Consider the following 27,845-nt stretch of genomic DNA (forward strand, 5'->3'; position numbering starts at 1 on the left):
TACCAGCACAATCATAAAACGAGGGCTTGTTTATTCATATCTAATGCTTTATAAACTACCTTACTATATTCTAAGCAAGAGTCGCCCGAAATGCAGATACACAGCGCAACATGGGTAATAAGACAGCGAAACGGCGTTAGGCCATTGAAATGGATATCTAGTGAGATCGTAAATCGTAAATGTAGAGTATGCCCGGGATGTGACTTGTTCAGATGCCGGCTTGCTCCGAACTATGTTTCGTAATCAAGTGGCGAAGAGAGTAATCATACGGAGGTTATTGTAGCAGCGTTGCCGATGGGTATCGTGAGTGCTAGATAAAGCCGCCTGGCACGGTTTTTACCGGCGACTCCGGGAGCGAATGGAACGCATCCTCCTTTTTCTCTTTCTTCTCCTGCTCTGGTGCTGGCTTACTCGCGGGTTTCGGCTTGAGCTTGTCGCCAATGTGATCGAGTCCGTCACCTTCGACAGACGATACAGATGATGCCGAGTCACCGTGCATGAGGGACGGCATCGACTCGGGGCTGTGCTTCTCAACGGCAGGTGACGGACCAGCAGAGGCATCGCGTGATGTCTCCATCGATGCATCTGAGTTTGTCGAATTACGATTGCGGAAGGGATTCCTTGTAGGTAGCTTTGGGGGAATAGACTTTGCGACTTGTACTACGCGTACGCGGGTGATGACCTGTGGGGCTGCGGCTTGGTGCACCTCGTGGATGACTGCCTCTTCGTCCTGCTCATCATCCTGCTCGTCATCCTGCTCATCATCCTGCTCGTCGTCCTGCTCATCATCTTGCTCACCATCCTGCTCGTCGTTGTCGAGGTCCACATTGTCGAAGTCTGAATTGATTGGTTTTGGCTCCTCATTGCCCTTGTCCTCCTCGTCGTCCTCCTCGGTCTCAGGCGTGAGTGCTTCGACCTTACGTTCGGTGGTCACTTTGGGGGGAGTGGCTTCCTGAACCCTTGTCTCGGGGATTTCGAGCAGAGGAGGCGTGGACGTGCTAACTGGCCTGTGCCTCGGTGGCAATGCGGGAGGTATGATGTTCACGGTGGGAGGAGGTGTGGGAGGCGGTGGTAGGTCATCCGTTTGAACGCCCATATCGACGGTTTGCGTGCTCGTGTCCACCATTGAGTGACTTGACGTGCGGGGCCCAAGAACGCTACTGATTGTGCTTATTCGCCAACTCGAACGCTGACTGCCCGCTGTGCTTGATCTGTCCGTGCTCTTCCTGTACGTAGAGTTGCGGAATGTCGTGTAGATGGGACTTGTCGGGCTGGGCTTGAACTCGAACTGGTCGCTACCCGGGCGGCTCCGCGTGCCTGCTTCTCGAATATCCAAACCAGCTTCCTGAAGCGCCAGAACACCAAACGGATCTGGATCCTCGGCCTCGGGAATGCCGAAAGTCTTGTCTTCGGGTGTGGTAATCTCGAAATCAGCGGGCGGTGCCTCATCGGGTATCAGGGACTCGTCCACGTCGGTATCCCCTTGAGCCGATTTGAGCGTCTCCATGAGTCGTCTGAGCTCGTTGGGAGGATGCCGCACCTTCCCAGCCAGGATGTCTTTGACGCCTATGCGCTCTCCGTAGAAACGCTCGTTCTCGTCTGTTCGCTCGATGACGATGGTGCCGTCTAGTTGGAGACCAGCGTAGAAGCCTCGTGACTTGATGTAGGTGAACAGCGGTGCCTGGCGCTTGTGGATCTCCGTGTCGAGTATGCCGCCTACCCCGGCTGGACCGGCCACGGCGCTCATTTCGCCGCCTAGGGTACATCGGACGGACTGGAAGGCTTGCAACGCCTTGTCCGAGTTGATGACGATGACGCAGTCGTAGATGTCGACGCCGACAAGAAACCCCACGCCGACGGTATGCATCATGATGCCAGAGGGCGGCGACCAGGTGCCGTCCTCGTTGCGCGCGACGACAATACCAGCTCCACTCGAGCCAGACACATACAGGCCGGTTCTCATAGTGGTGAAGATACAGAGACCTTTTGCATTTGTAATCACCTTGGCGGGTATCTTTTTGAGCACTCTTTGCTTCCCCTTTGGCGCGTCCGCGGTCGGGCGGTCTTCTTCTTGGTAGAAGCCATCTTCTGCATGGGGTCAGTAGGCGTAGGCATCCAGGCGCAATGCAGCGTCTGACTTACTGCAGAAGCTCTTGAGGATTCTCGCAGCCTTGTCAGACTCGATGTCCAGCGTCGTAGGCCAAAAGGCCTCGGCGCCGACCTTGTTAGACAGGCGATTGACGGGTGCGCCGAGCTTGTCAACCCAGGTGTAGACTTTGTCGAAGCTGGCCTTGGACTGCGTCTTTGTTTTGGACCAGAGAGCCATGCCTCGGCTTTCAGGGTGCGCACAGGCGCGAAGGGTTTTGCAGCGTCTCAACAGAAAGTGACACTGGGGTCAGACATCAGGGACGTGAAGCAATGATGTATATGGGCAGGTCGCACACGGTAGAGGAGGGACAAAGAGCGGAGGAACAATGCGGAAGCGGCGGCGCGGATACGTCAGCTGGAAGAAGCTGGTGGAGGCTGGAGACGGCGCCCATCTAGCTGCGAACAAACAAGCAGCGCGCGGGTACCTTAATAATCCCCTGGTGCCATTACCAAGACGCACACCCCTGTCTACATGACCACTGCCACCGAGAGAGAGAGAGAGATGTGCAGCAGCGGGGACTAGAGAATCATGTCACCTGGATGCGTCTGGTGGGTTGCTGGCGGGCGTGGCGTGGCGTTCCATTCCATGTATGCAGAGAGGAACGAGTCAAGAGAAGGACGAACGAGCAGTCTAGAATCTAGTCTAGATCTCTAGATCTCTACTAGAGAGTACGTACCTGGGATTGGCAAAAGAAGGCGGACAAAAGTAAGTCCTAGCGCGGTGAATGGAAAAGAGAATAGACAATGGGGCTCTCCCGCGCCAAGAGAACCGGGCGCGTTGCTGGGAGCTCCAAAGGCTATTATTATAGATTGTCTGTTTGGCGACGCGACCACTTGACCACAGAAGACAGTCTTCTCACCACCGACTTGCTGTTTTTGAAGCGCAGATGAATTGCGACCTCGGGCCCTGGAAATAACTAGAAATAGAGCTCGGAAATCGCGAGTCCTGTTGCCATTGCCATCCATTGTTCTTGCTACCAGGCCACCCAGCTAGCTCGACAAGAACAACACCACAGAATGTTCCGCGTCCCCTCCTCCACGCCGCCCTCCACGCCAGACTATCGCCGCGAGAGCCGCAATGCGCCATCGACTACGCCCGCAGGCCCTCCACCCGATCACTCCATCTACCCTTCGTCCACGCCAGCAGGGCCGCCGCCAGCCATGAACAAGGGCCTCTTCAGCACGGCGCGGCCCACCTTCGACCAACCCAACAGCTACCACTTTGGCGACTCCACCTTTGGGAGCTCACCGCCCAAACACGGCTTGTTTGAGGGCATGGGCTCGGGCTCCATTGGCACATCGACGACAGGAAGGCCCGCAGTGCAGCGAGGGCGGACTACGAGCGCAGGAGGATATGGCCTGCCTAGCAGCTCGCCGGATGATGCGCTGAACAGAGACGCAGAGGGCGACACGGAGGAAGACGATGACGACGACATGGATGACGACGAAGAGGACGACGACCTGGACGAGCATGACGGCTCCGAGGCAGAAGAAGAGCGCCTTGCCGCGCAGCGACGCGCAAAGACACAGAACAGATTCTCGCAGTCTGTGGTTTCGAGAACCAGCGCCAGCGATATAGAGCCGGGTCCAACACTGGTACGGGCGGGCGCAAAGCAGACTCAGTTCGACCTCCTCGCACTGGCCAAGGGCCTGACACCGGACCTCGAACGCGCCACCCTTCAGGATTCCGACCATCTGATACTAGAGACGGAGCGCTTGGTGGAGCAGGTGCAAGAGTCGCTTCACTCGGACACACCAGAAAAGAGGACAGACGTGCTTGGAGAGACAGCCCAAGAGCTGCTAGCGCTATGGCAGGCTGCGTCCAAGACTGCTTCGCGGCCGAACCTGCCGTCAAGCCGCGCTGGAGGAGCACTTGGCCTCTCTCACGCCAGCCGGTTGGCAAATCTCCTACTTACCATCCACCACCCGCCAACGCTCCAACACCACCAACGGACCTCTGCTCTATCTCTCGTACCCGCACGACCCGATTCAAGACACTACACCCCAATCCCCAAGCTTCTGCTCGACTGGCTTAACAACACTTACTCGGGCGTCTCAGAGGTGGAGCTTGTTCTGAAGGAGTCACGTGGCTACTCAAGACACACTTCCTTCTGGGAGGCTGTACATGTCACTGCCGTGCGAGGAAACTTTGAACAGGCTCTGCAGCTGCTACAGGGTGCCAGATTTGAGTTTGCCGAGACGGCCCAACTTGACGGACTGGGCGACACCGGATACAGTGGCGCGCATCTTCGGTTTGCCAACGATGCTGTCGGTGCAGCTGTCGACCTGCTTCACGAGTGCCCAGCTGTCGCGTCCAGCGACTGGGATGTCAAGGGCCATGACTGGAACATCTTCCGGCAACGAGTCCACCAAGTGTACGTCAACCTCCAGGAGTTTGCAGAAGGCGAGAGCGCTAGCCGACACTCCGTATCACAACCTTTCCAAGCGCCCCATTTCGGTATCTCGCAGTCGCAAGCAAGCTTTCAACTCAGCGTAGCAAGCAGAAAAGCAGAAAGCAAAGTACCATGGTCGGTCTATGAAAACCTACGAAAGCTCTACCAGCTCCTACTCGGCAATGAGGAAGAAATCCTAACCATCTCGGCGGATTGGATCGAAGCTGTGCTCGGATTGGCAATTTGGTGGAACGGAGAGGAGGACGACGTCGCTCAAGGCAGCCTCGCGGCCAGCCGTCGATCAATAATGCGATCGCAGCGAGTTCGCTCAGTAGATGTAACCCCAGTCAAGGCCTACCGTCAGCGCATGTCCTCTGCATTGGCGGCCGTGATCGAAAATAGTGACGAGGACTTCAGCGTCAGTACCACCGATCGCTTTGAAGTGGGCCTCGCCTGCATCATGGACGATAACGTCGAAGCCGTTCTACAGATACTTCGGGGTTGGTCGCTTACCGTAGCTTCTACAGTTGCCGAGCTTGCCAGTGCTGGAGGGTGGTTCACGCGAGCGAACGGCCTCATGGATCAGTTTGACCAAAGCGATCTCATGGTCTTGAGCTATCATGAACAACAACCAAAAGGCTTGTCCAAAGACGACTTACAAATCGCCTACTCGAACCTGCTGGCGACCAAGAGCCAGATCACGAGCCAGGATGGCCAGACATCAAGAGAGGGGTGGGAGATGGCTATCCAGGTGCTAGGGAGGCTGGACGATAGTATCGCAGCCAACGAACGCATCGAGCGGATACTAAACGAGCTCCCTCTCGAGTCCGCAGTACGCGTAGACAAGATCACGCAACTGTGTCACAACTTAGGCCTCTCGCAACACGCCCTTACAATTGCCGAAGTACGTCTACCGAACTTTGAATATTATGCTAAAGCTAACCATCTCAGAAATACGCCGAACACCTCCGTGCAAACACCCAAAACTACGGTGACACGCTTCTCTATTACGCACGCGCTCATGATGCGCGAAAGATCCAGGAGGTTCTTCGCGTACTGGTCGCCCATTGCCTCGTCAAATCCGTTGCATATCCTCCCCGTGACGAACTGGATGACGCTCTCAACTCTCTCATTACTTCACCCAAGCAGACTTTGACGAATCTCGCAAGTCTCGATTCCGAAGCTGCCTCCCTACTCTCCAATCATCTCAGCGGCTATGCGACGATTCGCAAATTCTACGACCTTCGAGACGAAGAAGTGCTGCTCAGGAACGGAGAAAAAGCTACCCACCGACCCATGGCACGGAAGCGCGCCGCAGCAAGCGCCCTCACCGTCATCATCGCGAGCGCAGCGTCCAGCATCCGGGGAGGACTATATGACCCAGAGATAGAAACTGTGGTTCAAGTCGACGTCCTCCTTCCTTTGCTAGGTGAAGCGCTTGTCTTTGTGAATCGTAAGCCCCACATTCCACTACTTGTTACTCCACCGAACATTTCTCTAATACACGATGCAGAGCCAAAGCGCACACTAACTCTCCGCCACCTCTACGGCCTCCTGTCCGCAGTCGAAGACCTCGACACCGCACCGAGCATGATACGCGCCCAGTGCGAGGAAGTCCTCTCCAGCACCCTTCTCTCCGCGCATGACCCCAACTCCTCCCAACAACTACCCAACCCCCATCATCTTCTTCAAAAGTCGACATCGAATCTCACCACGGCTTCATCGCAGTACTCGTTAATAGGGTCAACGGAGTTTAGCTCCGCTGATGGCCAGAGCACAGACGGCTCTACAGTGCTAGTCAAGGGCGGGCATATAGATGAGGTGAGGCGTGGGTGGGACTGGCGACGAGGGTTCGGAAAGGGTGCGAAGGGCGAGGATGTGATTAGAGTATTGAGACTGGGTGTTGCGCGGGAGATTGGCCGGGCGTTTGCAGAGGGCGAGGTCACAGCGTAGGAAGTTTCCACAGTTTCAGCTCTTGAATATGTTCTTGAATATGCTCGTCTTAGGGGAATATGATACCATACTGTAAGAGTAGTAGCAACATTGCGCGTTGGCATGCGAGGTGGCTGGTGAGTGTATAGTAATACCTTGGCAAAGCTAGCATACTGCACTTGGTTTGAACTTCTACGATATCTTCAACCGACCAATTTTGCATCCAAGGAAGAAGGAATAACATGATATTTAGGTCACTAGCTAGCTACACTGAATACAGAAAGCTATGCAATGTAGTTGCCGTTGGCTACTTTTCCTCCTACGCTACGACGCTACACTACGCATAAACATAGCACAGCGGACCCGCTGTGGTAGAAAAGAACTGTGTACTCGCCATACCATTTTGGCCCGTGGGCGCAACAACGTCCAGCCACTGTAAATCCGACGATTTGCCTCGTGCGCTATTCGGATTCATCCAGTTAGTGCCACCTATTTGTACGTGTTAGTATATTATATATATACTCTTTTGTAAAAACCTGTACCACGCAGACGAAAGCCCGTAGTAATAGTAAGAAAAAAGGATGGGGGAAAGACTCACCTTCATACATACTCGTCCGACTCTTAACTTCTTTATCCAAGTAATTCGCCCACTGCCACCAATGCCTATCGACCTGGCCATGATGCAGCCAAAAAGCCGGCTCAGCAGGACTCACATAGACATCACCACCTGGATCCCCCCAGATACTAAAGTGGCCCCCGACATGCAGCGCCGTCTTGCGTGCACCCGCGTCCTGCAGGGAATCCTGAAACTTGCCGATAGCAGCGCTGGCAGTGATGTGATCGAGCAGATCTTGCGGGCGCATGTACGCGCTGCTGAAGAAATTGTTCACGTCGCGGCGCAGACAGCGTGGGTTATCGCCGAAGCCGTCGGCGCGCGGGTTGCTTTTGATGCCGATTTTGGGGTCGACGGTGGACATCAAGGGGCCGAGGTGGATGGTGAGGTTGGCGAAGGGCCCTTTCGTCACGCAGCCGCCTCCTGGGCCGCCGGGGACCATTTGACCGCCGATGAAGGAGCCGGCGTGGGCGCCGATTGCGTCGCCGTTGCCGCCCATGCTCCACTCGTCGCCGTTGAAGATGGGCGAGTTGACAATGTCGGGGTACTTTGCCCAGTTCCAGTAGGGTTGGTAGCCTTTGTAGTCGCACTCGGTGCGGAGAGCGGTCTCGTACGCCCAGATGTAGTAGCGGTGCCAGTGCAGGAAGTTTGCCGTGGCGTGAACTGAGGGCGTCATGTTCATGTGCACCACTACGAAGTCGTCGTAGCGGCTCTTCGCCCCAGGGTACTTGGTGGCTGACAGCTTGCTGGGCTTTTCGAGGATGCACTTCACAGCTCGCGTGTACTCTTTTCGCTCATCTTTACTCAAGTCGCCACTGTTATGGATTAGCATGAAGGCCGGGTCAGTAGAGTCAACTCGCTTACAATTCTTTCCTGACTGCGACGGTGTTTTTGTTGCATGTTGAAGGACGCGTAAGACCATCGGAAAGTGTACCGTCGAGAACTTTGTAGGCGTTGGCAAGAGCTTGCTCCTGAACCTTGTCCAAAGTGAGTGTAGTCTGCCTGGTGGTGAAGGGCCACGCTGAGGCGCCTGAGAACAAACATAGCGACGCCAAAACGGCGTTGACCACCATGTTTCCAGCCATACTTAATCCGTACTCCGGTGGTCAGATTACGGATTTCACAGCTCTTATGGTGAAAGGATTCATCTACTATATATTTGGCCGAGAAGACCTTGACTGCTCTATAACAGGCTTCGTGGAGAGCTGTCTAATTAAATGGTCGGCATACAGGGGCGATTGGCCTCATGTTCATGTAGGAACGAGTGGTAGGATGGAAAGTGCCGAAGGTAGACTGTTGTAGGTAAGGATCTGTCGCCATACTTACCAAGAATCTCGGAGCGGTCTGGAGGTCATCAAATAGCAATGGACGGGATGGACGGCGTGGTTTTCTTAGAGTGGGTTTAACTGGTCGTAATATACACCCCAGTGGTTCATCCAAGTGGCGCTTTGCCTGACCGTCTGGAATATCGGTAGTTAGAAGTGGATAGGTTATGGTCTAGCGAAGACAACTCGGAAGTGTTGTTCTCATCTCGGTGCGAGATACTTGCCATGCGGGGATAGATTGGGTACAACCGAAAAGCTCGAATAACCACAGCTCTTCTGCATTTACTCATGCTATATCCCCACGGACGACGTTAAAATCTAAGCGTCAATGTGCTACTAGCAAGTACCGCCAGACAGAAAGGCTTGAACATGCTCTGGTAGCCAAATTTGAGCCAGTCTGTATTCTGGTACATCTGAGTGTATGTGGTCGTCTTGGTGATAATATTGGAAGTTATCGCATATGTTGACTAGTCCAAAATGGAAAATTCTAACTGTCGTAAGACATCGGCTAAGGTGATCCCTGAGGTTTGATTCTGCCGAGCCTAGTTCGTTATTTACAAACAGAAGCGAGCCTGTCAAAAGTCAGTATTAATTGCAAGTAATCATTTCCAGGGCACTTGAGAATGGTCACCTTGTGTGTGAGGCTGTATCTCAGACGCGGTATGCGGGGAAACGCCAAGTTTCATTTGTTCCAATAACGGTAAGGCGTTCGGCAGTCGTACCAACTGACTTGATATGCATATTACAGAAATAACGTCATTACTTGCATTTGCTATGACACACGGTTTCATTCCAGCGAATACGGGATGGCGTGCCAGAGAGTGAAAAATTTACGTGTTGAACAACAGCCAAGACTGATTCAATACTGCTTCAGGGGAGTGCCGGTTTCAAGCACATGATGTCTAATTTGCGGCTGAAGGTAATCAGCGGCCTCGATCATTCCGTTAAGGTGAGCTGCCACATTGTAAGCAAAGTACTCCAGATGTATGAAAAGATGGTTGGCGCTATTGCCTCATCCAACAAAAGTGGGCGTGCTGGCATCCCGATGACAGCGACCAAAATGTTCCATAATAGTTATCAGGAATGCAAGAGACTGAAAGGGAATCTGCTCTTGTAGAAAATGCTAGACTCATGTCCTTTCGAGAAGACGGCAACAAAAGGTTGACGATAGCCTTGCAAAAGCTAGCACAACTAGAGTAGATGAAAGAAGAAGATCAGAAAGGTGCTGTCGGGCTGAAGTGGAACTCAGCCAGTTGATCGAGCAGCAAAACGCTGCCTGAATTGCCCGGGAGTCTTGAGTCCTGATCGCTACCGAAAGCAATATCTCGATGCCGCAATCCTCTGAGAGTCTGGAATTGGAAATGTGCAAACGCGATTCACTCGAGGTCTAGTGCCCGTGCGCGATCATTAAAAAGATGATGATGGCCTTGTTCTGCTGTCTCAACGTGAGACTCGTGTTGAAACCTGCCCGAGAGCACGCTGTTGGCAGTCCTAGTCGACTTGCTTCATGTGCGTAAGTAGCCGCTGGCGCCCCAAATGTACAAGTACTACGGGAGATAACGTTGCTGCATTCGTCATGTTCCACAACAGATATAGAAGAGATCGATGATGATGTCGTTAATGGGATGTAGTGGAACCTGGAGCCGTCGACGTTGCGTTGTGACTGCCAGAGCCAAGCCGAATCGGGCCCTAAAGTGGTAACGTGATGGCGCGTCGAGGGGTTGCTGCCTCATCACCACCCGTGAATGCCTGGGCGGCGTCGCGCACCCACCAACACAACCCCTCGCAGCTAAGGCACATTGATCAATGATCAACAATGCATAATTTCGCGGGAACAGGTACGGTATCATGGTCGCTGACAGTGCCTCTCGAACTGCAAATCCCATCGCGACGCGGAAGCGGGTCGCCGCCTCGTTCGTTCAAGAGGCCAACGACAATCGGTCCTTCACATTCGCTTTTGCCCCTCTCAGGGGCACGGCAAACCGCTCCTTGATGGGTCCTCTTACGAACCGTCGCATCTCTTGATTCGCGGACCCGAGCGATGAGCGGACGATGGCTGTTGCACGGCGACGTCGGCTTGCTTTTTCTGAAAGTTCCTGGGACGCCCTGGCCAAAGCTTCAGCTGGGCCGTGGAAAGCAACATCTTATGCAAGGGTGGGAAGAGTCACCTCCTCTCGTCACTTGCGCATCAAGTCAATCAACTCGACTGACGACGGAAATGGTGTGAGTGCGAAACTCCATCTTCTCGTTCTCGTTTTCTCAAGATGGCATTCGACTTTGGTATCCACAACCATGCGGCCGCACACACGCATCTGCGCTATCAGCCCTTCGCCTTTCCGCCCTCGTTTCACAACCTTGCACAAGTGCAGCTTGGGCCAGGGCTGTGGGCTGAGCTCGGTGCTCAGGACTGACTCTTAAGCCCTCGAATTGGCTTAGCGGAACATGTGATATCGCGTTGCCAATTTACGCGTCCAATCGCGTCTTAAATTCATCGTACCCTGGTCGCTGGCCAGATAGCGGCCTCCGTGAGGAGTTGGGTATATATACACGGCTGCAGTCGCCCAGTACTTGCCTGCTATCGCCTTTTCTTTGCCTTACCACGTGTCTGCCTGAGGACTAATATCGGTTACTTTGCTTGCGTAGACGGATTCGTAACCTGCTGCCTATGCTGGACAAAGTATAAATAATACTCACAATACCCCATCATCAGTATCCCCTTCCGCCTGAAGAGTGGTTTCCATCAGAATCACCATGTTCTCGTCAAACCGAACACGATATCAAGAGGGTAGTTTCTCCAAACATCGAGCAAGCAAGTCCAAGGCGCACAAGAAGAATCCCTCGTTCAGGGACTCACCCAGGAAAGTCGAGAAATTGGCACAGCAGGCTCAGGTATCCTCGCCACAGTCTAATCAAACATCGCCAACACTGGGAAGGTGAGTTTCCCCACTCTCGGCTGCTCGTTTCGATAATTTTGCTGATGACTTCGTTAGTGCTATCATCACGTTATGTGTTGGTCCTGAGCAACGGCTCTTTGCAGCCCACGAAGATGTTCTATCCCACTCTCCCTGGTTCCATGCTGCGTGTAGTGGCCAGTTCTTCCAGACCGCCAACAAGCGAATCGACCTTCCCGATGAAGAACCCGAAGTCTTCTCGTCGATCCTCGAGTATCTCTACAAGGGTGACTACTATCCCCGTATGGAGTACGACAAGAAGCGCAATAGCTGGAACCTCGAAGATGGCGGTAATGGCAACGGCGCTAGTGAAGCCGTTGTCCATTCCGCTGCTGGGCCGATCTTAAAGGACACAATCATCTACTGTCAGGCTGAGAAGTATGGACTGCAGGAGCTAAAGAAGCTTGCATTGAAGAAACAAGGCCTCCAGTCTGGCGTTCAGTGCTCGACGATCCTGACGTCTGCCCGCTTCGCCTATGCCAACACACCCGATAACGACTCCAAGCTTCGTGCACATTACCTTGCGCTCATCATTCGAGCTCGACATACTTTCAAACGTAGTGGCACAATGCAGAATGAGATGGAGAACGGCGGCAAGCTGTTCTTTGACTTGTTTGTCGCCATGGTCAATCATATGGACGACCTGTCCCAGAAGTCGCCACGCTAGGCTGCACACCCCTTTTCATTGGATCCTATCGACAGCCTCCATCTCATCTTTGTCTCCTTTTGTCTTGTTACTATCGGTCTTCTCTTCTTCTATTTGTGGCCGACGTAGCGTCGTGTTACATCCACGTACACCACTCTTCGCGCCCTCGCTCGAACTCGCACCTTTATGACGCATCACTTCGCCGTTTCATTCGACTATCAACACATCGAACCAACCTAATGATCTTTCTTACGACCCCTATACCACAACGCTGGACCCCTTTTCCGTTATCGCTTTACCATTCTTGTACATACACTTAGCCAATCAGCCTCGCGGCTACGCTCATCGGGCACAGGCCGGTTCACCCCTTTTGTTATCGTTTCCGTTACAAGGCGTTCAAGGGCATCGATGCCATTTTGGCCACTCATTCAGCCACACTTTGTACTATATCTTACTGTTTCCCTACTTGGCTGTTGGGTCATGCTTGTATCGTCTACCTATTCTCGTTCCCACTTCCCTGGGCCACAAAATTGTTCAAAACATGCACGGTTTCCTTTCAAAAAGGAACCATGCAGTATGAATGTCTATGGCACGGCAGCGCGCGCGTTGTTTCTAGTCTTACTCACTTTACAAGCGTTTGTTGTTTACCTTCCAGTCGACGGAAGTTGCTATCGGGTGCTTTATCTCTGGGGCAGCTGGTTCCAAATTGTATCACTGATGGTTGTGTGCTTTATCGCTTTTGGTTTGGGTCGTTTGATGATAGTATTGATTACCATGACGAATCAAATTGTAAGCAGAGTGTGAAAGTTACCACTTTACCGTGGATATCCTTTGATAGTTACAGTTAGAAAAAAATACATCGGTATGATATTGTTTTCTTCTGTGTCGTGACGAAATATCGAAGGGTTAGGGATGATAACGATCTCCTGTATCCTGAATCAACATATTCGAATGCTTGAAATCGCTGAACTTGGGGTTTCCACGAAACGAGCATTCCTGCTAAGGCCTCACCGCACTTATCAGTCCTTGTACGACTGCAGATCCTCTCGATATTAGGGTAGTTTAGAGGACTCTAGAGTCTTTGTTGTGACAATGTCACCAGCAGGGACACTGCTCAGCTACAAACTTTAGAAAGATTTGAGGCGTTCACGTTCACGTTTCCGTCCTTGTCCTAATACAACCTTATAGACGAGCAATAGCTCGTTAGGTAGTCCTAGGCGTGTGCGCTACTCAAGACTTTTTCGTCTATCTACGCGTAATGCACGCAGTTAAAACGCGGTTCAGTTCCGTCTGCGACAATAATGAAGCCTTGAGTATATAGCAAAAGGATTACACGTCTGGGATGTGCATCCGAAGCGAGGAGAGGGGCGAGGGACGGGCCACAGCAATGTATCGCGTTTGGTTGGGAGTGGGCTAGGCTGATTAGCAGGGCGAACAAGTGCCGCGGGAATGGAACGCGATATCAGCTGATAAGGCGAAGGCGCATTGGTGCGAGACGTGGTGCGGAACGAGAACCACAATTGGTTGCAACACGCAGCTAGTATCACGTACCCATGCAAGAAATACAAGGACAGGAATGGTCATGGCTAGACGGTTTGAGTAGATCGCAGTTCTTATTGATGTATCGGTATCTATAGCCGATGTCTTCTTGCATGCAGCACCGCCTGCTTTGCGCGCAGTGACTTGGTCTGCAATGCACTGCGACGGGGCACCCTGTGCTTGCGTACGAAGACGCTGATCATGTAGCAGTGGTGCAACGGTGTGGTCGTGCTATCCAGTGACGTGTCGCATTGCGTACTTGATCGGTGTCGGGTTGTGCTACTGTGGATAGGAGTAGGCAATGCACTTTAGGCTTCACACCCCTGTTCCGGGGAAAGCACCCTTTTTGTTCAGAACGACCATGGCGTGCTCGCGGGAAATATAACCCTTCATTAGCCCCTGCAATCATTGTTAGCGGAATTGTGGATGGGTGGAGTGTGGTAACGTAGTATGCGTGGCAAGGCTGCCTAGGAAGGTGTTCGCCTTGACTAGGGCTACCCTTTCGCCAAAGCAACACATGGATAGTTCTACCTGAAATACGCACCTTGTATATCTGATTCGCCAATAAGCACTCGACCTCATCGTCCTCCACGGCTTGGCCGCTGCCTTCTCCTGACATACCCATCTTGAGGGCCGCCACAAAGTGCGCTAACGGTATCCTAGACTTCCGTATCCTGTCCTTCTCCGTTTGTCCTTCTTTTAAATCGTCGAAGCCTGCAGCTAGGTAGACTTTCCTGAGTAGGTTACGCAAGGCGATGTCGCGGCTTCGCTCGAGAGTTAGGAAGATGCGGCGACGAACGAACTCGGGTTCGCCTTCTGCAAGGGCCTTGTCGAAGCCTGTAAGATCGCCTCGCTTTATGCACGATACGAGGGGTCCGAAGATGCGTTCTAAACGTGGTGCTGCGGCGAGCAGGGCCGCTGAGGGGACCTTATGTTGTGTAATGAGACGGCAAGGTATCAGATAGGTAAGGATGAGGCTGCATATATTAGCTTTCCCGGTATCGATATTGATGAAGAGGCCATCCTTACGACTTGTTCTGAAGAGAGCGTGACCAGCAAGACTCCCAAGCTCCCTGTAAATTCTTCTCCGCCTAGATAATGTCAGAACAGACTCCGGGCGTGTAAAGTCATTGACCAACCTTTGCATAATCCTCCTGTAGAAAGGCAAGGACGCCTGTATAGTATTTGTATGTGACTCGGTGCGCTCTGGGATATAGCTCGAAGGGTGGAAGGTCACTCTGTGCCTCGATCGACCGCACTACGTTCTTCGAAAGGCTGATAGCTTTCAACTGTGGTTATGTCCATTAGCAATGGTTCTTAGAGCCCGCACAATGATGGAGCTTACCTTGAAATACGTCTTAAACTGTAGATTGGCTATGCAATACACACCCCACTTGCGAGACTCGGACAGATCTGGGTTCCTGCAGTTGGTCAGAAGCATTATACGAGATTATCTAGTAGAATTTGGCGCACCTGTCCCCTAGACAAAGAGCGAATATCCGGTTGAAGACTCGTGCAGCTTCCTCGAGCTTCTGGTTTTGGGCAACGGTGGTCACTACGTCGTCCGAGAAGCCGGTACTAAAGGCTGCAGGTTTCGACTTGGCCAAATGTTCGTCTGCCCTAATAGCAATCTTCCTCAGGTGGTTCGCAGTGAAGTAAAGTGTGAAGATGACCCAGGGTGGCAGCAGTCCGTTCGATATGTGCTTGATGAAGGTACTCGTCAAGTCTTTCCATGTGTCATACACGAGGACATATTGGCGGTCTCCGAGTCTGCCTTGGTTCGCTGCCTCGTCCGCCCTTATTATTTCCTTGACCGCGCGCCAGTAGCTCACGATGATGTCGACCCAGGCTCCGCTTTCCTTTGGGGACATGCGCGTGTTCTTGTTGTACTTGAGCGCATAGCGGACGTCGCCTTCGATTTTATCATCATTCGACGCGCGGTAGAAGTCATATAATCGACCTGGGTTATGCGCAGGAGGGACTGGACTCAGGAAGTCTGCGACAGGCTGGGCCAAACCAGTGGCATGGGCTTCCTGAAAAGGGACGAGTGCGGCTTGCATGGCTGTCTGTTCGGTTCAGTCGGGGCTCGCAGAAGCACGTCTTGGTTGGCGCGGATGCTCGAGAATCAGCCCAACTTTCTCAATCAAATCCCTCGACCATTGGCCATGATGCTGGACGGCTGGTGGGTCGGTCCTGTCGGGTGCTAGAGCGGATCAGGAATATTGCGTCGGTGTTTGCGCTGTTTGCATGCCGACACAGTCGCACCTGCCCGCCAAGCCTGAACCTGCTTAGCGCCCACACAAGCGAATTCGATGCCGGCCGCCCACAACCTCAATTGACCGGACTTGAACACCACGACAACTCAAGGGTACTAACCTCGCAGCACAAACAAGGTCAGTCAATACTCCTCACACGTTTCTTTCGCTCTTGCTGACAATTCGCAGATGGGTAAGCTCTCTCTCCGCACCGTGTCCTCAATCCGCCAGCAATTGCAGCCAAAGGAAATTTCGCACAAGCCCTGGGCCTCCGAAACGAATACACCACAGATGCGATACATGGCCTGGGATGGCAGTGGCCGGCCAAGGGCCTATCCGTGGGATATTTCAGGCGCATGAGGTGGATTTCGCGGCGTTATTGGGAATTCGATTGGGATGAAAAACTGCCTGACGTACTTCGCAATCCTACCACAGCCCATGAAACGAACCGAATCGTTCCACTACATCATCATCTGGAACTCGACAACTGGAACCCTGGGCTGCAATTGCTGGACAGATGCATCGACATTTTCAAGAACCAATACTGACTTCGTATCAGCTCGCTTCCAGGAATACCAGATCATCGGGCGCCATCTGCCCTCAGAGGCCAACCCCACCCCTAAGATCTACCGTATGCGCATTTTTGCGCCCAACGAGGTCGTCGCCAAGTCGCGGTTCTGGTACTTCCTTGGCAAGCTCCGCAAGATCAAGAAGGCCAACGGCGAGATCGTCTCGGTCAACCAGGTGCGTTGCAAACAAGGCCCGGCATAGACTTATGTGTCGGCGCATAAACAAGACGGCAGGCTAACCGGCTGCAGATCCACGAGAAGCGCCCCCAGAAGGTCAAGAACTTCGGTATCTGGATCCGTTACGACTCGCGCTCCGGCACCCACAACATGTACAAGGAGTACCGTGAGATGTCCCGCGTTGCCGCCGTCGACGCTCTTTACCAAGATATGGCCGCCCGTCACCGATCCCGCTTCAGGTCGGTTCAGGTACGCTCATCACACACATGCCCATCGCATCACCCGGCTAACGCGCTGTATAGATCCTCAAGGTTGTTGAGCTCGAGAAGACCGACGATGTCCGCCGACCATACCTTAAGCAGCTCCTCGTCAAGGGCCTCAAGTTCCCGCTGCCCCACCGCATCAACAAGAAGGCCGGCAAGAAGGTCTTCGCCTCCAAGCGCCCATCAACTTTCTTCTAAGCGTCTTTCTCATTACGGAGTGCGGTCTGGATGGGTAGGGATGATATGGGTTTCCCTCGGTTATGCATGCTTCACAAAAAGAAGTACAATAGGAACGAATGAAAATCCCTGATACCTCCATCCGAGCTGTCGAGTCGTGTGATGCATTCGGGAATTGGCCCAGGCTCCGCGAACGAGTCTTAGGCGATTGCGGCTAAGAACAGTAGTGAGGTTATTCTGGTGGGACCAGCGATAGACAATGAATCATGCAATCACGGTTAAAAGTCCTCGTTGGTCATGTCTCTCTACTCATTGGCACTGACATCAAGGTGAAGGGCATTTTCAAACTGAGCAGGTCAACTTGAATACATGTTCTACTGGTGCTACCTAGATCTTCGCCTTCCCCGTCGGCGCCACCTTTGGCCTACCTAGAATATCAACCGGCATCCACCACGGATACCCAGTCACAGTAGTATTCTCCATGGAGCCCACGAATTTCGCCGGCCGCTTTTGCAAGAACGACTGGACGCCCTCCTCATTATCCGGCGACCCAAACAGCTCGAAGATAATGCGACTATCAAGCAGATGCTGGCCCTCAGGCGATCCCTTGTCGCGAAACATGAGTTCCTTCATAAGATACGTGCTGACAGAACTAGTATTCCGCACCACATCCTCCGCAACACGTAGTGCCGCGGGCAGCACATCTTCAGGCTTATCACACAGCTCCGTGAACAAGCCGTCGAAGATCTTGTCGCTGGCGAGATACGTGCTGCCTGTTGTTGTAGCGGCCATGGCGCGCGAATAGCCGATTAGGCGGGGGAGGAAAAAGGACGAACATGCCTCCATTATTATGCCGCGGCGACCGAATACGAAGCCGATTTTCGCGGACTTGTATGCTATGCGGATGTTCATGGGGAGTGTCATGGTGACGCCAATGCCTACGGCGGAGCCTTGCAGTGCACCAATGGTGGGTTTGCGACAGTGGAAGATTGAGAGGGCTACGCGGCCGCCTCTATGTAGTCAGTCAGTCAATGGTCGTCAGTATGAAGATGAATCGGCTCTCGCTTCCTTAGAACGTAGCGAAACAGAACGTACCCGTCCCGATGATCTTCCACGCGTTCTGCCTCTAGATCATTCGCGCCATCTCCAAATCCAATGCCCAAATCCGCACCTGCACAGAACATCCGTCCATCGCCTGTGAATACAATGCATTTGACGCGGTCGTCTACATCGAACATGGCATATGCGGCCTCGAGCTCTTGGCGCATCTTGTCCGTGAAGGCATTGTAATTCTTCGGGCGGTACAGAGTAAGGATGATGACAGAAGGCTCCTTGTCATGATGTCGCGTCTGGATCTGCGTGAAGTTTAAATCGTTGTATGATTGTGGGAGGACGACGTCGGGTCCGTGGCGCGGGGATATCTGGCGTGGAGCCATCTTTGCTCAGGAATCGATCAATTAATGGGGTATTTGTTAGTCAAGTGAACAAGAAGTACCAACTTACGTGGCAAACCGGATTTGACGGCTCTTAAGCTCCATTTGAAGCCTAAAACAAATAATCTACCCCATAGCTAGGGAGGCTGATTGCGGGGAGAGAGGAACCTCGGCCCTAGGACATGTTCGACGTGGATATGTGACTTCCGGCGTTGCCGGTATTGGCGAAGAGTCCGACTACGCGGCCTTGACGTCCAGCTTTGAAACGTTTATGAATCTTCACGATGGTTTGTATTTGAGTGGATTGAATTTATTGATTACTACTCGCACAACGCACCTCCGAAACACACATAGAGACCGCAAAATACACGTAAATTACCCTCATGGACGACAACAGGAAGATCTAAAAAGTTTCAACCCGACATGGACCCCAACTTGTTATCGGACCGGTGTTGAATTGACGCGCGGGCGGGTTCGGAACCACAGTTAATGGTTAGACCTTCTCGGGGTCGTTAATACCACCGTTCGTAATGATGTACGTCGCCTCCTTCTCTGGCATATCTGGAAGCAACGTCAACGATATGTTGGAAAAGATACTATAAAGCGGTATACCTGGAGAATCTTGGATCTTCGCGACGCGCTCCTCGCCTCGACCTTTGCGGAGTAGGATTCTCGTTGAAGAAGCGTGAGCGAGGATGTGGCCCCCAACCGGTTTGCGACCATCTGCACTAGCAAAGAGAGCGTTGGCTCCTGGATCGCTCTGGACTTGGTTGGTCATAAGGACAGCGACATTGAACTCTATTCACGGTCAGCGATGTCTGAAAGGAAGGCGGAGGCAACTGTACCCTCAGCGACATGCGTCAGCTTCGAGAGGAACTGGTTGAGCTTCTGCTGACGCTCGTTGAGTTCACCACGGCCGGTATAGTCGACACGAAACAGGGCCATAATGCTGTCGATGATAAGAAGGCGGTACTCGTTACCAACGAAGTACTCTGCAACCTTGTTCAGAAGCTCCATTTGATGCTCGGAGTTGACAGCGCGAGCGTAGGTGATGTTGTCCTGGGCTTCGGGTTGTTAGCTAACTGCGATGAACTGGTGTATGCTCATTTACCTGTCTCCGGGTCGACGCCAAAACGCTCTGCTATTTGGGCAATCCTTTCTGGCCTGAAAGTACCTTCCGTATCTGCGCAAGAACGTTAGAGGTAGATCATGAGCAACGGCAAAGGCAACGACATACCAATATATGCCACTTTTCCTTCTGCGCCACCCATGTCCTTGGGAAGCTGGGCGATTACCGACATGGTGTGCGAAAGCTGGGTCTTTCCACAGCGAAACTCACCAAAGACCTCACTGATACTCATCGTCTGGAAACCACTGGAAGATATCAGCAGATGTAGTGCTGAAGATTGACCGGCAGGTGCACTCACCCTCCGAGGACAGCATCAAGCGCCTTGCTTCCAGTTGAAATCCTGATGACACGCTTTCGCAATTGGCCGAGTTCATGCGCTGTCTGAAAGCCTCCACCAGAAGGCTGCATCGAGTGTCACTGAGGGTTGGCCATTGTATTCTGGCGTAGATGGAACATACCTGACACTTGGCAAGTGCATCCTTGACCTTGTCCACCTTGATCTCACTGAAGCCCTTGATCTTTAGCAGGTTACGGCGAGTTGCTGCATGCACAGAAGCAATGGTGTAGTAGCCATTGGCTTTGAGCTTCGCGATGTCGACTGCCCCAATGCCGTGGGCTTGGATGGTATCAATGTCGACAATGAAACCGTCCTGTCTGCGGTGAGTCTGCTTTGTCTCACTAAAAGAGGCCAAATACTCACGTCATTGATCTCGTCGTCACTGGCGACTGAGGAGGGTGCCATGGCTGATAGTGGGGGTAGCTGCTACGGTATGATTATGTGGATGCGATACGAGCGGTAGAACAAATGCAGTTTATGAAAGCGATAGAGGTAGAGATGAGGGAGGGACAGGCGAAAAGAAGAGCCGGTGAGGCAAAGTCAAAGAGGAAGGAACGATAGGAAGGGTCTCTAACGCGAACTCACGTGCATGTGTCTAAGAAGGAAGGCACGATCACCCGGACGCTCAATAAATCGTGAAATGTGACCAATGGATGACAAGAACATATACTAGCCGGAAGTCCAGCCATATTTCACGTTGATAGAGGGAGAAACTGTAAGAGATCGTGTTGAGAAAGTCGTGAGGTTACCTCCATCCTAGTTGATAACGAAAAGCATAAAGTGTGGTATGAATGCATGTATTTGGTGATAGATGTGATATTGACCCATCTAAGCAAGAATTGGGTAAGTGCAGACAAAGAAGAAAACCAGGGGCTGAGATGCCAACTCAGCTCCGACAAACACACACAACATCTCCTTCACTCCTCCAAAAAACCCTTTCCACTACCAAGCCACCACACACAGCCGCCTTCCAGGTCCATCGGTAACCGTAGCCAATTCCAGTGCCCCGCTCGGCGCCCCATACACTGTAAGGGTAACCAAGGAGTGCATGCAAAGACTCAAGTCGCCGTCTCAAATCGCCAAGCCGTCGTCTGTTCGAACTAATGGTAGAATTGCTAACGTAAGGGAGATAATTGGGGTATCAGCGTAGGAATCGTGAAAACTTTTCTCTTGCTCGATGATGACTCGTGAATGCGTGAAGTTTGCCGGAAGAATGCCGAGAAAGACTAGGAAACGATTGTGATGGTGCGTAAGCAAAAAGGTGGACATGAGATAAGTGTCGATATATGTTGATTCATCGCCGCGATGTTACTCGCAGAGATCTGTATTGAAAGCCACCACGTGTCTAGGCGACAGCAGTGGTAGGAGCAGCAGCAGCTGCTGCTGCCGGCTGGGTAGGGGCAACAGCGGGAGCAGCATCAGTAGTAGCAGTAGCAGCAGCATCGCCGTTGACCTCAGCCTGGGTGCAATCACGGGAAATGTGCCCAGTCTCGCCGCAACGGTAGCAGGTCTTGCCAGCAGTGTTGAGCGGACCGCCGTTGGGAGCAGTGCAGTCGCGGGAAATGTGGCCTACGAAAGGTTAGCTGTGGCAAAGTGATGTCCAACTGCCTACTCACCGAGCTTGCCGCAGGCATAGCACTTCATGGCTTGAGCCTGGCAATCGCGGGCAAAATGGTTGGGTCCACCACACTTGTAGCATGTGGCAGGGCGCGCGCCGCCAGCGAAGCCGCCCCTGAAGCCTCCAAATCCACCACGAGGACCACCAGCTCCACGACCCAATCCAGCGGCTGGGTTGGGGTTGGGGCAGTTGCGGGCAAGATGACCTGCGAGGCCACAGCTATAGCAGCGTCCGCTGGTGCCAGCTCCGCTCAGGCGCAGAGTCGGGCAGTCAGCCTGGACGTGTCCGAGACCCTGGCAGTGGTAGCACTGCTTGGCTATCCGCTCGTCAGTCCGTGGTCAACAATGTGTGTATAGCTGCATCGGATTTGCAGCGGGCGCAACACGAGGGCTATGGATTCGCTATGACGTACTCTCGGTGGTGCGGGGATGCGGGCATCCGTTGGACTCGTGGCCAGGCTGCTTGCCTATGGGAAATGAGTATTTGTTCGCAAGGAGGTTATAGGGGTTGAAGCTTACAGTTGTAGCAGAGTCTCTCAGACGAAGAGCACACCTCTGTATACCCGCGTCAGTCGCATGCCCCACATAGAGGGTTGCACACAGCTCGTGGCCACGCCATGCAGGTACCGCCATCGACAGCGCCTTCTCGCGACAGACGCTTCCGACAGTGTCTCACAGCAGCGTGCGCCGCAGCCAATGCGCGAGGTCGCTTACCAGCATAATGTCCAACGTTTCCGCACTTGAAGCACGCACGGCGAGATAGAGAAGACATGTTTCTTGTTTCTGCGCGTAAATCTATACTATACGTAAGTACACGATGGGTGGCTGAGGGGGAGCGAAAGGGGCGGCCGCAGACGAGGGGTGGGTTTGATGGCTGCGTGTGCTGCGACGGCTGCTTGCTCCGTTTGCGCGAGAACAGGCGCAGCAGGCTCGGGAACAGGAATGGAGTCGCTAGTACCTGCTTCGTTTACTTCTTCAATATCCAATTTCCTTCACCTGTGTTTGTTTGTTAGTCGCAGAATTTTCGGTCACGTCGAGGGGTGCGGGTGGGAATGCGGAGCAGCTGGCGCCGAGCGGATCCAGGCGCAAACCGAAGGTGGGCTTGAAGCCAGAGCGGGCGGTGGGCGCGACGTACGTTCAGGGCTTCCAGACCTTCCCTCAGCGACACTGCTGCGACCGTCCTCCGAATACGTTAATTTTGGTGGTGAGAGAGGGTTTTTGGGCGTGTAGAATGCTTGGGCGGCAGGCCAAAAGGACGTCTGAATGCCCGCTCGCTGGTCCCTGCTTCGAGCAGCGCTAACACCCTGCGCATGCGCAGAGCAATTTGGCCCTTTCCGAGGTCAAAATGCACGCAACAATCCTAGACGGGCCAGATTGGCTTCCTGCGCTCGAGGCACCTTGCCACGTTGACTCTAGACGACTCTGCGCTTCCTATCACGTCCAGTTGCTGTCGCTATCACGGGCTTCTGCCTGGCTGTCGTGCATATCCCACCCCTCCGCCGCCGCTGCCGCCAGCTCGAGCCTTCCAAGGTCGCGCCCCTCCATCCTACTAGCCTCCTCTGTAATCCATGGATGGCACCACACGGCTACAGTCGCTTGGGCCTTGAGTTCAACAGTGGGTACGCCTTCTTGTGAGTGAGGTGACATTTGAAGGATCGTCTCGTTATGTGAAAAGCGCGCAGATAACGCATCTCCTCGCGTGTCTGAAGCCCTTCTACCGACTGCTACCGAACTTGGGCCGGTTCCTGCATGGCATGACCTGATAATCGGGTAATGTGCCACCATCGACTAGGGGTGGTGTAGAGGGGTAGACGTCTTGCAGTCCTATACAGTAGCTTCGGTAACTTTAGCTGAAGTGACGATTTGAAGACGAAGCTGAAGTTGAAGTTCATTCATATCTATCTATTTTATGCCTACCGTGAATCTGTAACACTGATAGCAGTCGCTGTCGTTATATAACCTTTTTCGACTCAAGAATAGGCACGCGGAAATCATGATCATCCATGTGTTCTTCTTGGCCGCCCTAAAGAGCAACTCGGCGGGTTAGACAATGCCCGCGTTTGGTTTGAAGGACTTCTAGTCCTCAAATCCAAGACCATGGGCTCCTAGTCTTCTGACTCTATCACAGCAGGAGCCTTGATCGTACGGTTCTTGAGGAACTCGAGGCCTTCGCCACCCTGTAAAATTGTTAGCCTCTGTGCGAAACATGGAGGCTCGTTGACGACTTACGTATGAGATCAAGGGTGACACTTCTATGCCATCCTTCAGGTCCTCGCTCACAACAGTAGCACCGGCGGCCTGGACCCACTTCTTGCCCTGAACCAGGATGTCTTGCTTGCTCGTATCGGGATCGTCCTCGCCCGTGCCTCTGGCGTTCTTCAACGGTGAGAACTCATCTTCTCGCTTCACCTCCATGCACGCAAACTTCTCCAGGGTGAGGAATGGGAAGCAGTCGAAGACGAATTGCTCCAGTTTGATGCCATTGGGCTTTTCTGGCTTGACCGTCTCTCCAGTCTCGGTGTTGACGAATGGAATCTTCTTGCGAGCAACATGGTGGGGCAGCTTCTTCGCCCACTCTGGAATGCTCTCCAGGAAGCTGAACGAATAGTAGTGATTGACAATGTTTGCGGCACGGAACTTCAGCAACTCGGAGTCCTTGGAATCCTTCGCCTCTGCATCCTCGGTCGAGATCTCAGAGTATTCTACAACGTCTGGCTTACCATTCTTTTGCAGAATGAGGCCAACCGACTCCTTTGCGTTGCGCTTGCGGACGACTTTAGTTGCGATATCCACGCTCTTTGAGGCGGAGAAACCGATGAAGACGGGATCAGCGACCTTGACGAGGCAGTTGTCGACGCAGTAGGCGTGAATGTGTTGGATGCCTCGCTTGCCCATGTCTTGAACCACACCAGACTGGATGAGGGCTTGGTAGAGACCACCGTTGCCATCAGGAGCGACCGCGACCTAGCCTTGTCAGCGTCAATTAGAATGGATGACTTCAGCAGCTTTGCAATTGCCCACCGACCACTGCACTGCGCTGAAGCTATTTAGACGTACCTTGGACTTGCTCTCCAACAGAATCTTGCCCTCGTTCGAGATGCACGGCAGCACACCCTGCTCAAAGATTACAACGTTCTCCTTCTTCAAGCCAAAGTAGTTGTTCTCCTCGAAGTACTTGGCAGTCGGTCCTCTCGTGGGCCCAGATGTCATGACATACCACGGTACAGTAACGCTCTCCTTGCCATGCTTCTTCGCCGCCAACCGCTCCACCTTCGCAATGCGTTCAGCCTGCAGCTGGAACAGGCTCTTCTTGCTTGGTAGGCCAATGTCGAAGCAGCCCTTTGGTGCCGAGCTGCCTAGTCGTGTGCCCTGGCCACCGGCCATGAGGACCACTGCCACTTTGTTCTCAGCGATCAGGTCCAAGCCGCTGTTGTACCATTTGTCAAGGTTGTCCTGTGACGAGTCGAGGACTGAGGAGGTAGCATTTTCGGGAAGGGGCTCGAGCTTGGTCTCGGTAGATTCTGATTCTGATTTGGCTGGGTGCAGGGCTCGCTCGGTGATCTCGTTGATGTATTCGGGGTTGAAGTTGCTCAGCTGCTCGAAGAGACCGGCTTTCTCAGCTGTAGAGAGCTTGTCGTAGAAGGACTAGAGTTCGAGGTCAGCCCATGCTTCTTTTCAGTTGGTCTCGATAGAACCCGGGGGAATTCGAGCAGCTTTTCCACTGCTAGATGAGTTGTGGCAAACTCTATGAGACACTCTAGGAGCCAAACAGCTTTGAGAACGGCGGCGCGGCTGTACGTACGAAGACCTGCTCCTGCCCTGCCTTCTCATACTTTGATTTCAGATCATTGAGTTGTTCTTCTGAGGGTTCCTTCGCTGCAACACCCTGCTTACTGCCGGTGATGTGCAGTGCCTCAAGGGCTGTGTTGATGGTGTCTTTGACCGCCTCCATTTGCGTATGGCGGGGTAGCTTGATTTGGCGGGGTTGATGCAAGGGACACGATGTAATTGATGGTGCAATATGTCTATCAAGAGCAGGCAGTTGTACACGGGTGTAGTTTGTAGGAGAAAAGGCTGGGCTTTGTTGACAGTCTATGAAAGAATCGACTTGCAAGTGCTCAGCTGCGGCTGCATCTAACGCCCACGCTGCCCCACTCGGCGTCATTCCCGGCCGCACATGGGGCAATCACTGTCAGCGGCTGGAGATCGTGACTAAATATAGGAACGTGAAGGGTATCATTTCGTGTTTTCATTTTGATCATGCTCTACATGAGGATATACGAGATCGCGTTGCTGATGCAAGAGTTTACAATCGCACATGCATCCAACGCCAGAACCATCTAGACGAGCATAAAATCATGCTTGCGTCAATGCAGCCGTGAACCTTGAAAGCTACAACACATATGCAATAGTCCTCCGAACGCCTGGAAACCTTCATCGTTTATACCTGACCATTCACATCAGCGCCGTTGGTCTCAGCCGATTGCTCAGGTTGCTTTTCTTCGGCAGGCTTCAAAGCTTTAACCGGCGCAGGGTTGAGAATGCGCGTCGCATCGATAAGGCCAGCGTTGGGGTTCAACTCGAGACCGAAACCAGGCAAGTCTAGCTGGCTAACATCAAGGTATCCTTTGTTGGGAATGGGCTCATTGAGGAAGAGGTTGCCAAACACTGGAAGCACAGACTTGCCATCTGGCGAGTTCGCGAGGTACTCCTGGAACGGCGAGTTGGCCTGGCTGACAACAAAGTGGTAGGAATAGGGACCTGAAGCGTGCGGGACAACAGGAATATCGTATGCAGAAGCCATTGCTGAGATCTTGAGCAGCTCCGTGAGACCTCCCACCCACATGACATCGGGTTGAAGAATGTCCAAGTTGCGGCCCTCAATGAGCTTGCGGAAACCATATCTGCTGAACTCGTGCTCGCCGGTGGTGAATTTCATCCTGGGGTGAGCACGCTTGATCTGCTCAAAACCTTCCGTGTCATCGGGGCTCAGGCATTCTTCCCACCAGTTAAGGTTGAGATGCTCCGTGGCCTTGACGACCTCGATGGTGTAAGGTACGTTCAAGCTCATATAGCAATCAACCATGATAGGCTACACAAAGTCAGGGTATGTTTCACATGCAAGTCGTACGGAGATCTTACAAAGTCTGGTCCCACGCTTTCACGGTGTTTTGTGAGGAACTCGACGTTCTTCTTCAAGCCCTCTACTCCCTCGCCAGGACCATATGGTAGAGGAACCTTGGCGCCAAAGAAGCCCATTTCCTTTGCTGCTACAGGCTCGGGGCCAGTGCAATAGAAGTTCAGCCTCTCACGCGTTGCTCCTCCGATCATCTTGTATACCGGCTCGTTGCGGATCTTGCCGAGGAGATCCCAGAGTGCAAGGTCGATGACGGAGATGACAGCGACGGGAAGGCCTTTGCGGCCGTAGAACATGGAAGCGCGGTACATCTGCTCAAACAGGTGGTTGGTGTCTCGGGGATCTGGAATTTGTTAGCTATCTTCCCATTATAACCATTGCAATGCGTGATTTACCTTGGCCAATTAAGAATCGCTCAAAATGCTCAGCGACCAGCCAGCACGCCGGTGGTCCTCCGAAGCCTGTTGCAAAACCTTTGGAGCTGCGAAGATAAAGGCACGAGTCAGTGAATGACTTCGGTCGCGTCTGTTCATGGAATTCTTACCCATCTGTGGCCTCCAACTCTACGCAGAATGAACCCAAGACGTTGATTCCCCAGCTCGTTCTTGATTTGCGATACTGCTCGTACTGGCTCATGGGTGTCGAGATCTTAGAGTCTATGAGCCTAAAAGATAGAGGCGCGAAATCAGTACATGTCTCGCAAGCAACCTTTACATGCATCTTACCAATGGCCTCCATGTACATTGTGGTAGTCCCCGCCTGAGCCAGGTCCTTGAGTAATGAACGTCTTCACTTTCTTAATTGTAGGAAAGGAGCGCGCAGCGCTGCTGGGTTGCGTGGTAGAAGGCATTGTGCAAGGAGGAATGCCAACGGGGAAGGAGGAGCAGAAAGGAGAGGGGTAGATGCACAGCGGAATTACGAGGAGGTATTCGTTATATACATTGCATGATCATGTGCAGTAGAACGGAAAAATGGGCCATAGTGCTCCTTCGGACGATCTCGCTGCATTAGACAACCGAGAAGACAGACCGTTCTGATTGTATGTCGGCCTAGAAGTGGAGGCGGTCATTCCGAGGATTCGGCATTCTGCACGGATGGTGCTTGATACAGCGGGTAGGGGGTTTAGTAGCACCGTAATGTATTTACTCAGCAACGGCCCACCCAGTGTCGCCAATGGAGCGGTGTGGAGGAGGGTCAATCAGTA

General features: G+C 52.9%; 8 protein-coding genes across 8 annotated transcripts; 3 read left to right on the forward strand and 5 right to left on the reverse strand.

Moving 5' to 3' along the window:
- Positions 1 to 310: 310 nt before the first annotated feature.
- Positions 311 to 2,326, reverse strand: K460DRAFT_274779 (DUF500-domain-containing protein; the record flags this gene model as incomplete). The annotated part of the gene is made up of 2 exons (XM_040927981.1): positions 311 to 2,088; positions 2,143 to 2,326. 2 exons carry the CDS (start codon positions 2,324 to 2,326, stop codon positions 311 to 313), a joined length of 1,962 nt encoding a protein of 653 aa, XP_040794161.1.
- A 645-nt stretch (positions 2,327 to 2,971) lies between these two features.
- On the forward strand, positions 2,972 to 6,709 carry K460DRAFT_324638 (uncharacterized protein). Its single transcript, XM_040930573.1, has 3 exons — positions 2,972 to 5,445; positions 5,493 to 5,994; positions 6,055 to 6,709. The coding sequence occupies exons 1-3, from the start codon at positions 3,166 to 3,168 to the stop codon at positions 6,492 to 6,494; spliced, it is 3,222 nt and encodes a 1,073-aa protein (XP_040794162.1). The 5' UTR covers positions 2,972 to 3,165; the 3' UTR covers positions 6,495 to 6,709.
- K460DRAFT_298799 (Di-copper centre-containing protein) lies at positions 6,409 to 8,575 on the reverse strand. The gene is made up of 3 exons (XM_040929774.1): positions 7,951 to 8,575; positions 7,072 to 7,901; positions 6,409 to 6,962 (listed from the first exon to the last, which is right to left on the reverse strand). Exons 1-3 carry the CDS (start codon positions 8,169 to 8,171, stop codon positions 6,811 to 6,813), a joined length of 1,203 nt encoding a protein of 400 aa, XP_040794163.1. The 5' UTR covers positions 8,172 to 8,575; the 3' UTR covers positions 6,409 to 6,810.
- A 2,587-nt stretch (positions 8,576 to 11,162) lies between these two features.
- On the forward strand, positions 11,163 to 12,029 carry K460DRAFT_373574 (uncharacterized protein; the record flags this gene model as incomplete). The annotated part of the gene is made up of 2 exons (XM_040934597.1): positions 11,163 to 11,344; positions 11,402 to 12,029. The coding sequence occupies 2 exons, from the start codon at positions 11,163 to 11,165 to the stop codon at positions 12,027 to 12,029; spliced, it is 810 nt and encodes a 269-aa protein (XP_040794164.1).
- Positions 12,030 to 13,594: 1,565 nt separating this feature from the next.
- Positions 13,595 to 15,720, reverse strand: K460DRAFT_413142 (uncharacterized protein). The gene is made up of 6 exons (XM_040937587.1): positions 15,021 to 15,720; positions 14,893 to 14,968; positions 14,687 to 14,836; positions 14,577 to 14,638; positions 14,092 to 14,524; positions 13,595 to 13,946 (listed from the first exon to the last, which is right to left on the reverse strand). The coding sequence occupies exons 1-6, from the start codon at positions 15,605 to 15,607 to the stop codon at positions 13,863 to 13,865; spliced, it is 1,392 nt and encodes a 463-aa protein (XP_040794165.1). The 5' UTR covers positions 15,608 to 15,720; the 3' UTR covers positions 13,595 to 13,862.
- A 133-nt stretch (positions 15,721 to 15,853) lies between these two features.
- K460DRAFT_38205 (60S ribosomal protein L18ae) lies at positions 15,854 to 17,282 on the forward strand. The gene is made up of 5 exons (XM_040935387.1): positions 15,854 to 15,940; positions 15,992 to 15,995; positions 16,362 to 16,546; positions 16,621 to 16,797; positions 16,851 to 17,282. Exons 2-5 carry the CDS (start codon positions 15,992 to 15,994, stop codon positions 17,007 to 17,009), a joined length of 525 nt encoding a protein of 174 aa, XP_040794166.1. The 5' UTR covers positions 15,854 to 15,940; the 3' UTR covers positions 17,010 to 17,282.
- Positions 17,283 to 17,313: 31 nt separating this feature from the next.
- K460DRAFT_362357 (enoyl-CoA hydratase/isomeras-like protein) lies at positions 17,314 to 18,586 on the reverse strand. Its single transcript, XM_040932628.1, has 2 exons — positions 18,084 to 18,586; positions 17,314 to 18,000 (listed from the first exon to the last, which is right to left on the reverse strand). Exons 1-2 carry the CDS (start codon positions 18,422 to 18,424, stop codon positions 17,376 to 17,378), a joined length of 966 nt encoding a protein of 321 aa, XP_040794167.1. The 5' UTR covers positions 18,425 to 18,586; the 3' UTR covers positions 17,314 to 17,375.
- Positions 18,587 to 23,451: 4,865 nt separating this feature from the next.
- Positions 23,452 to 27,688, reverse strand: K460DRAFT_382986 (nucleotide-diphospho-sugar transferase). Its single transcript, XM_040935431.1, has 9 exons — positions 27,367 to 27,688; positions 27,186 to 27,305; positions 27,037 to 27,122; positions 26,647 to 26,984; positions 25,952 to 26,596; positions 25,307 to 25,474; positions 24,562 to 25,149; positions 23,734 to 24,468; positions 23,452 to 23,681 (listed from the first exon to the last, which is right to left on the reverse strand). Exons 1-9 carry the CDS (start codon positions 27,489 to 27,491, stop codon positions 23,610 to 23,612), a joined length of 2,877 nt encoding a protein of 958 aa, XP_040794168.1. The 5' UTR covers positions 27,492 to 27,688; the 3' UTR covers positions 23,452 to 23,609.
- Between the last annotated feature and the right edge of the window lie 157 nt (positions 27,689 to 27,845).

Source organism: Cucurbitaria berberidis (assembly GCF_010015615.1).
Source record: "Cucurbitaria berberidis CBS 394.84 unplaced genomic scaffold K460scaffold_1, whole genome shotgun sequence".
In the NCBI taxonomy this organism is placed as follows: domain Eukaryota; kingdom Fungi; phylum Ascomycota; class Dothideomycetes; order Pleosporales; family Cucurbitariaceae; genus Cucurbitaria; species Cucurbitaria berberidis.